The sequence below is a fragment of the Molossus molossus genome, unplaced genomic scaffold, assembly GCF_014108415.1.
Source record: "Molossus molossus isolate mMolMol1 unplaced genomic scaffold, mMolMol1.p scaffold_m16_p_13, whole genome shotgun sequence".
Lineage (NCBI taxonomy): Eukaryota > Metazoa > Chordata > Mammalia > Chiroptera > Molossidae > Molossus > Molossus molossus.
In genome coordinates, this window is record NW_023425348.1 from 52962560 (window position 1) to 52976594 (window position 14035).

Below are 14035 nucleotides of genomic sequence, written 5' to 3' on the forward strand. Positions count from 1 at the left end.
TTACATGACGAGGGCCCATAACTTGGTTAGATTCTCAAATGGGTTCATGTCACAAAAAAAGATTAAGTGGCCCCAACACTCTCAGTATGGAAAAGGGACTATCTAAATAACAGGCTTATTTATTTATTTTAGCAAATTTTTTTTTCTTTATTGATGTTAGAGAGAGAGAGGAAGGGAGAGGGAGAGAGATAGAAACATCTATGAGAGAGAATATCGATTGGCTGCCTCCTGTATTCCTCTTCCTGGAGTTTGGGCCCCACGACCTGGGCATGTGCCCTGACTGAGAATCAAACCCTCAATCTTTCGGCGCATGGGTCAACCTTCAACCACTGAGCCACACCGACCAGACAGTAACAGGCTTATTTACCTAGGATTACATATCTACTTAATAGCCAAACTGAGGCCAGAACCTAAGGAACCCAGTTGCTTCTCAATTTATTGTTGCTTCTCATGCATTAATCTGCTGCTTAAAAAAAAAGTCTGGCCCTGGCCAGTTTGGCTCAGCGGTTAGAGCATCGGCCTGCGGTCTGGAGAGACCCGGGTTCAGTTCCCGCTAAGGGCATGTACCTCGGTTGCAGTTTGTCCCCGGCCCTGGTTGGTTGTGCGGGTGGCAGCCACTCGATGTGTCTCTTTCACGTCGATGTTTCTCTCTCTCTCTCCCTCCCTCCCACTCTATCTGTACCAAAAAATGGAAAAATGTCCTCTGGTGAGGATTAAAAAAAAAAAAAGTCTGAGCCCCTAACAGCCCCACAGAAAGAAAGGCTTGTTAATTCCTTGTGAACATTTCTCCTCCCCTTTAAATTTTCTTTTCTCCTTTTCTAAAAGAGTACTTTGTTCTTATCTCTCCTCCCTCTCCTCCCCTCTCTTCCTTGTACTTGATTATTTGTGGAATTAGTGTTGTTTTTTTTTTTATCCTCACCAGAGGACATTTTTCAGGTAGAGTGGGAGGGAGAGAGAGGAACAGAGAGAGAGAGAGAAACATCGATGTGAAAGGAACACATCGAGTGGCTGCCACCCACACGACCAACCAGGGCCGGGGACAAACTACAACCGAGGTATGTGCCCTTAGCGGGAACCGAACCCGGGTCTCTCCGGACCGCAGGCCGACGCTCTAACCGCTGAGCCAAACCGGCCAGGGCAGAATTAGTGTTTTAAAGGTAAATTATTTCCTTTAGATCAGAGCTGGAAGAATTTCAAAAACTGTTGATAAGAGATGCTATAATAAGCTCTTGACTAATATAGCATAAGGTAATTTTGTTTGAAATTTACTTTAGATATTTTATGGATTTTTTTTTTTTTAATCCTCACCTGAGGACATTTCTCAACATTTTGTTCAGATATAGTGGGATGGAGGGAGAGAGAGAGAAACATCGACGTGAAAGGGACACATCGAGTGGTCGCCACCCACACAACCCAACCAGGGCCGGGCACAAACTGCAACCGAGGTACATGCCCCTAGTGGGAACCGAACCCGCATCTCTCCAGATCGCAGGCCGACGCTCTAACTGCTGAGCCAAACTGGCCAGGGCTACTTTAGATATTTTAAATATAGTGTAAGTTTGTCCCTCAAATACTTTTAAGCATTCTGAAATAGTTTAACAAATTTCCATGGAGAATTCTTTCAGTCATTTAACTTTTAGTTTAAATATGGTCCAAAATTGGATTTTATAATGTTCAGGAACAGAATTGTAGGTCTGTGCTTTGATTCCATTCATGCACTTACTTTTGTCTATTGTATCAGAAGCAAATGTTTCCAAGCTCCTGAAAATTCTATTTGGATTTGCTATATAATGCCAACTTTTTATATAAAAGGTACCATAAAACTATAATTTAGTTCCAATAATATTTGATCAGAACATCAGAATTGTGATTTCTTTACTAATATTTATTCAGCACACCACCTATCTGTGTGGTTTTTAGAGAGCGAGGAAGAAACATCGATGTTAGAGGGAAACATCGATAGGCTGCCTCTTGCAATCGGGGATCGAGCCCACAACCTGGGCATGTGCCCTGACCAGGAATCAAACCACAACCTTTCAGTGCACAGGACTACACCCAGTTAACTGAGTCACACTGACCAGGGCTCATGGTTTTTATATTATGAGTATTTTATTGGTATAATGTTGGATTGAGTAAGGGGCTTCAGGGACTTCTATTATAAACACAAGTTATTTCGGTGCAAAAAGAAAGCGAGGTACTACAGAGTCAGAGGAGTAGTATATATTGCACAATGAAAATTGTTAGAACACTTAATATCTTATCATAGCATGTCAGAGCTGGGAAAACATGAGTGGTCAATTTTAGATCCAGAGAGAAGAGATTTACCCAAGATAAACTCTTTGTTCTCTTTAGGTTAACATATTGAACAAGACTCATTAAAAAAAGGATCAACTGGCTGGTGTGGTTTAGTGGATTGAAAGTCCTCCCATGGACTGAGAGGTCCCTGTTCGATTCCTGGTCAGGGCACATGCCTGGGTTGCAGGCTTGAACCCCAGTGGGGGGCATGAAGGAAGTAGCCGATTAATGTTTCTCTCTCACATCGATGTTTCTCTCTCTCTCTCCCTGAAAAATCAATTAAAAAATATATAGATATAGATATATAAAGAAAGGATCAAATATTCCTGCTCCTATTAAAATGGTTTTATAGCCCTGGCCGGTTTGGCTCAGCGGCCTGTGGTCCAGAGAGACCCGTGTTCGTTTCCCACTAAGGGCACGTACCTCGGTTGCAGTTTGTCCCTGGCCCCGGTTGGGGTCGTGTGGGTGGCAGCCACTTGATGTCTTTCTCTCACACATTGTTTCTCTCTCTCTTCCTCCCTCTCTGCCTCCTGATCTATCAGAAGATAAATGAAAAAAAAAAAAAAAAAAATCCTCAGGTTCCTCGGGTGAGGCTAAAATAAAATAAAATGATTTTATACTTGAGGGCAGAAATCTTTAGGAATTGATTCCATCAGCCGGCAAATCATAATTTCACTTGACCAAAAGAAAAATATATATAGATAAATATCTCTATTTTTTTATCTATACACACACATTTAGAGAGAGAGATTTTTTTCCCCTGTCCTAGAAGTTGTTTGTTCTTTTGAGAAAGGGGCACATGGGAATCCAAAGCAAAGGCTCTTTTCTTATTGGCAGTTTAAAGGCCCTTTTGGTTCCGAGGCTGTATTACAGCAAATATGAAGAAAAGGATTATACTGGCAAAGTAGACATTTTCATTAGATTAGAATGAGAATACTAATATATTCAGCAAGGATTTTTTATGTATCTTACATGCTAGACACTAGATTTTAAAAATATCAAAAATTATTTTTCTTCAAGGTATTATAAAATAGGGGATAATATCGACTTTTAGGGAATTCTAGAGTTCTAACTTAATCTAGGCTTGTTCTCACTTATTCCTGTTTTTTTACTCCATTTTAAAAAATTTTTTGACATTTCTTTCTTTGCTTTTCTCAGCTTATTTTTATTTTTTTTTTTTTTTTTTTTTTAATCCTCACCCGAGGATATTTTTCCATTTTTTGTACAGATAGAGTGGGAGGGAGAGAGAGGAAGGGAGAGAGAGAGAGAAACATCGATGTGAAGGGACACATCGAGTGGCTGCCACCCACACGACCAACCAGGGCCGGGGACAAACTGCAACCGAGGTACATGCCCTTAGCGGGAACCGAACCTGGGTCTCTCGGGACCGCAGGCCGATGCTCTAACCGCTGAGCCAAACCGGCCAGGGCTCAGCTTATTTTTAAATATACCCCTCTGAATGATTTCATCTTGGAGAGTCATGTAATCAGTGATGAGTTTTGAATACTATTTAGTTTTTCCTATTAAAGTTTGGAGTAGAAGATGGTGTATATGGGGGGAGGGGAACAATCTGAAAGGGAAGTTTATGTACAAGAAGGCTAGAGTCTTGAGCATGACCCTAAGAAAAATTGAAGGATAAGACATTCTAACTTTCTATGTGTTTTTGCACCATTTAATTTATTCCTTTTTGTGTTTTCAGGAGAAAGACCCTTTAAATGTCACTTTGAAGGCTGCGGTCGGTCTTTTACAACATCAAATATCAGAAAAGTGCATATTAGGACACACACAGGAGAAAGACCTTATTACTGCACAGAGCCAGGATGTGGAAGGGCATTTGCCAGTGCAACCAATTATAAAAACCATGTGAGGATACACACAGGTAATAGTCTCTGATTTCTTGGTCTTCTAACTGTTTTTTTTTTTTTTTTAAGAATAAATACCTTTCTGCCCTGGCCGGTCTGGCTCAGCGGTTAGAGCATCGGCCTGTGGTCCAGAGAGACCCAGGTTCGGTTCCCGCTAAGGCACGTACCTCGGTTGCAGTTTGTCCCCGGGCCTGGTTGGGTCGTGCGGGTGGCAGCCACTCGATATGTCCCTTTTACATCGATGTTTCTCTCTCTCTCTCCCCCTCCCACTCTATCTGAACAAAAAATGGAAAAAAATGTCCTCGGTGAGGATAAAAAAAAAAAAAAGAATAAATACCTTTCTTACATGAGCTAAGATAGGAGAGAAGAGGATTTATTTGCCTTTTCGGACCTTGATTTTCTTCAGTTAGAACTCCAGCTTCTCGCTCGCTCGCTAGCACCTAGCATCTGCACGGCCACATTGACCTCGTCTTGAAGCAACACATACAAGCAGCTTGCCCTGCTGAAACTGCTCCTGGAGAAAACTACTGATTTTAACATTCTTTTTCCTTTCATCATATTTCTTAATTTAAAAAAGTTTTTGTTGTTTAAAATCTCTTCTTCCTCAGGGATCAGCTGGACCCCTTCTTGCAGCCCAGGGCTGTACATAGTGCGACTTGTACCACTGTCCATACAGTATGCTGCCAGTGCGCATGTCCTTTACTCGGGCGTGGTGCGGACCAGTTTGTTGTTGGACGCATTGTAGACCAATAATCTTTGTTTTACATGCAACACTCTGAGTCCCAGGAGAAGTTGCCCATGTCCTGCCCCAAGGCTCGGTACTTCTTGTTGCCTCCATGTGCCCAGACTGTGTATATGCGGCAGGGACCAATCTTAGTACTGGCAGCGGGGTATCCCAGCTCGTGTTTTTGCTTCATGTGGTATGTCTTTTTTTTTTTTTTTTCCTTTTTTATCCTCACCCGAGGACATTTTTCCATTTTTTGTTCAGATAGAGTGGGAGGGAGAGAGAGGAACAGAGAGAGAGAGAGAAACATCGACGTGAAGGGACACATCGAGTGGCTACCACCCACACGACCTACCAGGGCCGGGGACAAACTGCAACCGAGGCATGCGCCCCCAGCGGGAACCGAACCCGGGTCTCTCTGTACCGCAGGCCGACACTCCAACCGCTGAGCCAAACTGGCCAGAGCCATGTGGTATGTCTTTTGCCCCAGTCTTGTGGTGTTGTGCCAGTTGTTCTGAGAGATGCCCAAGGCTTGGCTGGAAAGAGCTAGTCTTCTAATATTCAAGGGTCAGTTTAACTCCTGTTTCTTCCATAAACCATTTCCAAGTAATCTCTTCTTTCCTTCCTACCACTTGGCTTGGTGGAGAGGGATTAAGCAACTTAAAAAAAAACTTCACCTTAGCTTTTGTACATTCATTTATTCAATAGTTATTGAGCATCTGCTGTGTGTTGCCTTGCTAGGCAGCAGAGATACAGACACAGATAAGACATTGTCAAGGGCAGTTGAGTTGGGGAGAGGTAAGAGACATACAGTTGCTGCAGAGTGCAGAACGTCTCCCATTTACATGAACAAGATGCCGTGGGAGTAGGGGGGGAAGCAGCCATCTCTGTGGAAGAAATATTCAGGGAAGGCTTGAAGGGGAATTGACTTTTAGACTGAATCCTAGAGTTTGCTAGCAGAGGAGGGTATTCCTGGCAGGGGAAATGTCATGAATAAAGCCACAACAGTATGAAAAAGTGTGACTTATTTGGTTAATATTGTGTGGTTCCATATGACTAGAAGCATAAAGCACCTATAGAAGAGTAGTGTGGCCTTATGACCCAGCGATTCCACTTCTGAGAATATATCTGAAGAAACCCAAAATATGAATTCAAAAGAATATATGCACCCCCATGTTCATTGCAGCATTATTTACAAGAGCAAAGATTTGGAAGCAACCCAAGTGCCCATCAGTAGATGAATGTATTAAAAAGCTGTGATATATTTAAACAATGGAATACTACTTGACTGTAGCAAAGAATAAAATCTTACCATTTGCAACAGCATGGATGGTCCTGGAGAGTCTAATACTAAGTGAAATAAGGCAGTCAGAGAAAGACAAGTACCATATGATTTCACTCATATGGAATCTAATGCACAAAACAAACTAGCAAACAAAATAGAAACAGTCTCATAGAGAACAGACTGACAGCTGTTAAAGGGGGAGGAGGTTGTGGGGTTAGGTGAAAATGATGAAGGGATTAAGAAAAAAACAAAACTCATAGACACAGGCAACAACCTGGTGATTACCAGAGGGAAAAGGGGGTGGGGGAAGTAGAAAAGGGTATAAGGGGGATAAATGGTTATGGAAGAAGACTTGACGTGTAGTGGTGAACACATAATACAGTACACAGATGATGTATTACAGAATTGTACACCTGAAACCTATGTAATTTTATTAACCAATGTTACCCCAATAAATTCAGTTTAAAAAAAGTGTAGTGGCCCTGGCCGGTTTGGCTCAGCGGTTAGAGCATCGGCCTGCGGTCCACAGAGACCCGGGTTCAGTTCCCGCTAGGGGCATGTACCTTGGCTGCAGTTTGTCCCCGGCCCTGGTTGGGTCGTGTGGGTGGCGACCACTCGATGTGTCCCTTTCACATCCATGTTTCTCTCTCTTCCTCTCTCTCCTTCCCGCTCTATCTGAGTAAAAAATGGAAAAATGTCCTCGGGTGAGGATAAAAAAATAAAATAAAAATAAAAATAAAAAAAGTGTAGTGTGAAGTGAGGTCAGAGGGCTAGGCAGGGGCATTGTATGTGTGGTGTCATGGTAAGAGTGTTTCTTAAACTGGGCTTGTGGGCCTAGCCGGTACGGCTCAGTGGTTGAACATCGACCCATGCACCAAGAGGTTGCTGGTTTGATTCCCAGTCAGGGCACATGCCCAGGTTGTGGGCCAAATCCCCAGTGAGGGACATGTAGGTGGTGGCCAGTTGATGTTCTCTCTCTCTTTCTTTCTTTCTTTCTTTCTTTCTTTCTTTCTTTCTTTCTTTCGGTCGTTCGTTCTTTCGTTCGTTCGTTCGTTCTTGTTTTAATCCTCACCCGAGGACATTTTTGCATTCATCTTCAGATAGAGTGGGAGAAGGAGAGGGAGGAAGAGAGAGAGAGAAACATCGATGTGAGAGAGACACTTTGATTGGTTGCTACCCACACAACCCCAACCGGGGCTGGGGACAAACTGCAACCAAGGTATGTGCCCTCAGCAGGTACACCCGGGACTCTCTGGTCTGCAGGCCAACGCTGTAACTGCTGAGCCAAACCAGCCAGGGCTCGATGTCCTTTCTCATCAATGTTTCTATCTCTCTCTCCCTCTCCCTTCCTCTCTCTCTCTAAAATTTATAAAGAAAAAAATTAAATTAAAAAAAATAATAAACCAACCTATTAAGAAAAAAAAATAAACTGGGCCTGTGGGACGGTGTGGGAGAGGTGGTCTATGGATCAATTCTTTTTTTTTTTTTCCCTAAGTTTTATTGATTCTATTTATTTTTATCCTCACCCAAGGACATTTTTCCATTTTTTGTTCAGATAGAGTGGGAGGGAGGGAGAGAGAGAGAAACATGCGAAAGGGACACATCGAGTGGTTTCCACCCACACAACCCAACAAGGGCCTGGGACAAACTGCAACCAAGGTATGTGCCCTTAGTGGGAACCGAACCTGGGTCTCTCTGGACTGCAGGCCGATGCTCCAACTGCTGAGCCAAACCAGCCAGGGCAATAGAAAAAACACCTTTATTGACATATAATTCACATACTAAATTCATCTCTTTTAAGTATACAATTTAGCCCAGCCAGTGTGACTCAGAGAATTGAGTGTTGTCCAATGGAGTTAGAGGTCCCCGGTTCCATTCCTGGTCAGGGCACATGACTGGGTTGTGGGCTCAATCCCCAGTAGGGGAAGTGTAGGAGGCAGCCGATTGATATTTCTCTCTCTTTCTTCCTCTTTCTCTAAAAATAAAAAATCAATAAAAACATTTTTTAAAAGTATATTATTTAATGTGTTTTAGTATATTCACATCATTGTCCAACCATTATCACAATCCAATTTTATAACATTTTCATCCCACCTAAAAGAAACTCCATAATCATTAGCAGTCTTCTCCCAGCCCACCCCCTAGCCATAAGCAGTCACTAATCTATTTTCAGTCCTATGGGTCTGCCTATTCTGGACACTTTATATAGATGGAATCATATAGTATGTGTTGTTTTTCATCTGGCTTCTGTCTCAGCATAATGTTTTTGTGGCTCAGCTATGTCATAGCATATATCAGTAATTCTTTCCTTTTTAATTACTGAATAGTATTTGATCATATGAATGTATCACATTTTATTTTTTTATTCACCACTTGTTTTTACTTCTTGGCTATTATGAATAATGTTGTGAGCACTCATGTACAAGTTTTTGTGTGGGCATAACGTTTCCATTTCTCTTGAGTATATACCTAGGAGTGGATGGTGATGGGTCATACAGTAACTCTGTGTATAACTTCTGAACTGTTTTCCAAAGTGGCTGCACCACTTTACAATTTCTCCAGCAATGTATGAGGATTTCAATTTCTTCATATCCTAGCTAACCGTTGTTATTATACGTCTTTTTTGTTATAGCCATTCTACTGTGTTTGAAGTGATATCTGTCTCATTGTGCTATTGATTTTCATTTGCATGATGTGCTGATATTGAGTATCATTTTATGCACTTGGTTATTTGTATCTTTTTTGGAGAAATGTCTTCAGATTCTTTGCCTGTTTTTTTTGTTTTGTTTTGTTTTGTTTAATTCTCACCTGAGGATATTTTTCCATATCTTCAGGTAGATTGGGAGGGAGAGAGGGAGAGAGGGAGAAACATCAATGTGAGAAAGACACATCAGTTGGTTGCCTCCTGCATGACCCTGACCAGGGCTAGGGATGAACTGAAACTGAGGTACATGCCCTCGGCTAAAATTGAACCCACGACTCTTTGGTCCATGGGCTAACGCTCTAACCACTGAGCCTAACTGGCCAGGGCTTTTTGTTTTTTAATTGGGTTGTCTTTTATTGTTGAGTTATAAGCATTCCTTTTTTTTTTTTTCTTTACTGATTTTAGAGAGAAAGGAAGGGAGAGAGAGAGAGAGAGAAACATCGATGACAGAGAACATCAACTGGCTGCCTCCTGCATGCCCCTCACTGGGCATCGGGCCTACAACCTGGGCATGTGTCCTGACTGGGAATTGAACTGGCAACCTTTTGGTGCATGGGTTGATGCTCAGCCACTGAGCCATACCAGTCAGGCAAGTTGTAAGAATTCCTTATTATATATTCTGGATACAAGTCTCTTTTCTGATATATGATTTAACAGATATTCTCTCCCATCTTGTGGGTTGGCTTCATTTTCTTGACAATACCGTTTGTGGCACAGAAGTTTTTTTATTACTTTTTAATTTTTCTGTTTATCTTTAGATAGAGTAGGAGGGAAGGAGAGAGAGAGAGAAACATTGACGTGAGAGGGACACATCGACTAGTTGCCTCCTGCATGACCCCGACCATGGCCAGGGATTTAACTGCAATCAAGGTTCATGCCCTTGACTGGAATCAAACCTGAGGCTCTTTGGTCTGTGGGCTGATGCTCTAACCATTGAGCAGACCCCGCCAGGGCAAAAAGTTTATCTTTTTATCTTTAGATAGAGTAGGAGGGAAGGAGAGAAAGAGAATTTTGATGTCCCACATTGTGGATGTAATTTTGGTGGGTACAAACGGAAAGGTGAGTGGAATGGGGGGCAGAATGTGCATTAGTTTTACAAGGAACTTTAAACTATTTTTATTACTACTCGGCCAGTGTGGCTCAGTGATTGAGTGTTTTCCCCATGCACCAAGTGGTCGCCAGTTCAATTCCCAGTCAGGGCACATGCCCAGGTTGTGGGCCAAATCCCCAGTGGGGGGCATGCAGGAGGCGGCCAATCGATGTTCTCTCTCATTGATGTTTGTCTCTCTTTCTCCCTCTCCCTTCCTCTCTCTCTAAAAATCAATAAAGAAAAAAAAAAACTTTTTATTACTGATATTAAGAGTAAAAGTGATCATTCAAAATTAAAAGACGTTTTTATAGACTGGAACTTCAGTTACTTAAATCAATGTTTCCCAGATTGTATTCCACAGATCTCTGGGGATTTCTGGAAGTATTTTCAGGAATCCACAACAATCTCTTTCCTTTGAAAAGGTGACATTAACAAGTTTGAATATAGCTATGGGCAGAGGGGAGCCTTAAAATAATGTAAAGAAAATTTACTTTTTTAGAAAATCACTCAATCAATAATATAAAAAGAAATTAAAGGGAGTTGAAATGATAAGCAAGGAGACTGATCAAGGTCAGTTAGAATATTTGAAGTGAGGTGGAGAAGGATACAAATGAAAGACATTAAAGCGGTATCAGCAAAGGACTTAGTGACCAAGTTAGTCATGAGGAATAAAGAAGCTATCTTGCTTGTATGATAAAGCTGGATGATGCTAAAATGGGGAAAAGCAGGTTGGAAAGGGAAGATAGCAATGTCAGTTTGGAGTATATGTCTCTAGGCATCCCTCAACACCTGAACTCTTAGCATCTGTATATATAGTATGATTTGCAGAATTTTTACTCAAAATTCATGATCCAAATTGAAAACCACTACAGTAAGTCTACTTATGGGTGCATTTTTCTGTGAAAGGAAAAAATATTAAATTGTGTGTGATTCTAAGTGAGAGAACACACAGTACACCGAAGTCCTATTTCTGATACAATTGTATCTTATGCTTACATTATGTATTATGCATTATTGCTATTATCTTTCCTGCATAATTAAGTTAATGTGTTTTCTAAAAAGTGGAAAAGCCTGTGAAAACTTAAGAGGACTAGAAAAGGTGGCTGTATATAAGAAGAAAAATTACATTTTGCTAATATAATTTGCATTCCTTTTAGATCCTTTTTTTTTTTTTCATCCTCACCTGAGGACATTTTTGCATTTATCTTCACATAGAGCAGGAGGGAGGGAAGAAGGAAGAGAGATAGGGAAACATTGATGTGGGAGAGGTATGTGCCCTTAACGGGAACTGAACCCGGAACTCTTTGGTCCTCGGGCTGACGCTCTAACTGCTGAGCCAAACTGGCCAGGGCGGATTTCTTTTATACCTTTAAGATATTTATTTATTTATTTATTTTGGTACGTGCCCCTAGCGGGAACTGAACCCGGGACTCTCTGGTCCACAGGCTGATGCTCCAAACGCTGAGCCAAACCGGCCAGGGCAAGATATTTATTTTTTTAATTACAGTACATGTTTGCAATTTAGAAGGAAAACAAAATTCCTATTTGATACTATGCCATATCATTGTGTATTACATACAAATATACCTACGGCTGAGGTCATTGAATGCTAAATAATTAGGTAATTTGGTGTTTTAAGTGCTTCATATTATGTGACATTATTGGTGGGTTATAATACAAGTGCTTAGGAGCTTTTTTATTTTATTTTATTATTTTATTTTTAATTTTATTTTTGTTACAGATGTTTCTCCTTTTTTACTCCATTGACACACTCCTCCCCATCCCCCCACCCTCTCCCCGGCTTTGTTGCCTATGTCCATTGGTTATGCTTAGGAGCTTTTTAAAAATGATATTTGGGGAAATTGGATTTTTATATGGGCTGAGAAAACATTGTTTCTATTTAAAGTAATGGACTATAGACCTATTATCTGAAAGGTTGCCATTTTGTATGTTGTTTTTTGTTTTTTGTGTTTTTAAATTTTATTTTTGTTACAGATGTTTCTCCTTTTTTACCCCATTGACACCCTCCTCCTCCTCCCCCCCCCCATCCCCAGCTTTGTTGTTCCTGTCCATTGATTATGCATACATGCATATAAGTTCTGTGGTTTATCTCTTCCCTCCCCCCACCACCCTCTCTTCTGAGGGTTGTTAGTCTGTACCCTACTTCCATGTTTCTGGGTCTGCCCTATTCCTCAGACTGTTATGTTCATTATATCCCATAAATAAGTGAGATCATGTGGTATTTGTCTTTTTCAATCAGTATGTTTTAAGGGCAAATTAATTTTTTTTTTCTTTATTGATTTTACTTATTTATTTTTTAATTTTCTTATCCTCACCCGAGAACATTTTTGCATTTATCTTCCGATGGAGAGGGAGGGAGGGAGGGAGGGAGGGAGGGAGAGAGAGAGAGAGAGAGAGAGAGAGAGAGAGAGAGAGAGAAACATCCACGAGAGAAAACATCCATTAGCCACCTCCTGTGATTGGCTGCCTCCTGCATGTGGCCGGGCATGCAAATTCGATTTTGGTAAGAGGGATGCTTCCATTAAGTTTGGCCATATTGATCTTTGGAACATTCAGGTAGAACACTGCTTTCAGTTGAGGCTGCACATTGGGTTCGCTTTTTAAAAACAGACTGATTTCCCATATTCTGTGTGCAAAGATTCCTACATATTTCTACTGGGGTGAGGCCCAGGTATCAGTATGTATTAAACTCATCAGGTCTTTTATATGCATAAATGGTTGAGGATCATCGAAGTAGAGAGATCCAGCAGGTAGTGATAAATGTTGGCCTGACTCAAGAAGAATTTCTAGGCTGGAAGAAAGCATTTGCTAATGATCATCAAAAAAATGAAACAGGCTCTGGCCGGTTTGGCTTAGCGGTGAGAGTGTTGGCCTGCGGTCTGGAGCAATCCGGGTTCGGTTCCACTAAGGACATGTACCTCAGTTGCAGTTTGTCCCCAGCCTTGGTTGGGTCGTGTGGGTGGCAACCACTCAATGTGTCTCTTTCACATCGATGTTTCTCTTTCTCTCTCTCCCTCCCACTCTATCTGAATGAAAAGTGGAAAAAATGTCCTCGGGTGAGGATAAAAATATATATATGTATATGAAACAGTAAATGTCCACACTACTCAAAAACCCACTTCAAGTCTCTTTATCCCTTGACTGTGGTTTGGTGCCACCTGGTGGTGGTTTATGCTCCAGCCTACATGTGGATAGGACTGATTTCTGAGTTAGAATTGCTCATTTCCCTGCCTGACTTTGGCCTGCACTGCATCTGCCCCGTAGCCATCTACCAAGATAAGAACTTTAATTTGCCCTGCTTTGAGAGTGGGACTGGGCAGAGGACAGGAGGCAGCCTTCATTTACTCTATGTCCAAGAGTTAAATTACTCTTTGTAGGTGGTTTTACTGTTTAGAACCATGGGAAAAGATGCAGTTACCCAGAAAGGTGTAAAGTGAGAATAAAATAGGACATGCACATGTATACACTTATGCATATGCACATTTTAGAAATGATATGAGTATATACCCGTGCCTCCAATGCACCACAGCAGAGCTCTTTTCTTCTTCCTCCATTTCATATGTGTATATCCCTACTTCCACAGCAAGAGCCCTGGCTTCAAACAGCATTGACACATGTACTTATTTGCTCAATCTTTTATTACATCTAAAATAGTTTCAGAATCACCTTGCCCATACTATTACAATAAACAAGCCTAATAAAAAGAGTTGAAATTGTTTTATACAGTTCTCCCCCCACCCACTACCTAGTCCAAGATTGAGCGTTAGGCAAATATTGTGGTATGAGTTACTTTAATTAGTTTATTCATTCTCCCTTAACCCGACCCCTCAATGTGGTTTAAAGTAGTCATTTAAACCACAATTAGGTTAATTCATTTCAGTTTGCTTTTGGTTTTAGATCCCCACCACCACCATATGTTAATACTGTTTAGATAGTTTATGATACTAAGTAGTTATTAATTTTTTAAAAAAGGATCTGTCAAACTATAGAAGTGATCCCTGGAAGTATAGTCTTAAGGATCTATCACAGTCTGAAATATTTATAGATAAAATGG

The 14035-nt window shown here is 41.2% G+C and overlaps 1 protein-coding gene across 4 annotated transcripts in view; it reads left to right on the forward strand.

Moving 5' to 3' along the window:
* ZNF143 (zinc finger protein 143) overlaps positions 1-14035 on the forward strand; it is a 69330-nt gene that overhangs the window by 39034 nt on the left and 16261 nt on the right. For all 4 annotated transcript variants that reach the window (XM_036258140.1, XM_036258139.1, XM_036258142.1 and 1 more), the window contains one exon: positions 3995-4174. In XM_036258140.1, the coding sequence (XP_036114033.1) occupies positions 3995-4174 (180 nt within the window). The remainder of the gene's footprint in view (positions 1-3994; positions 4175-14035) is intronic.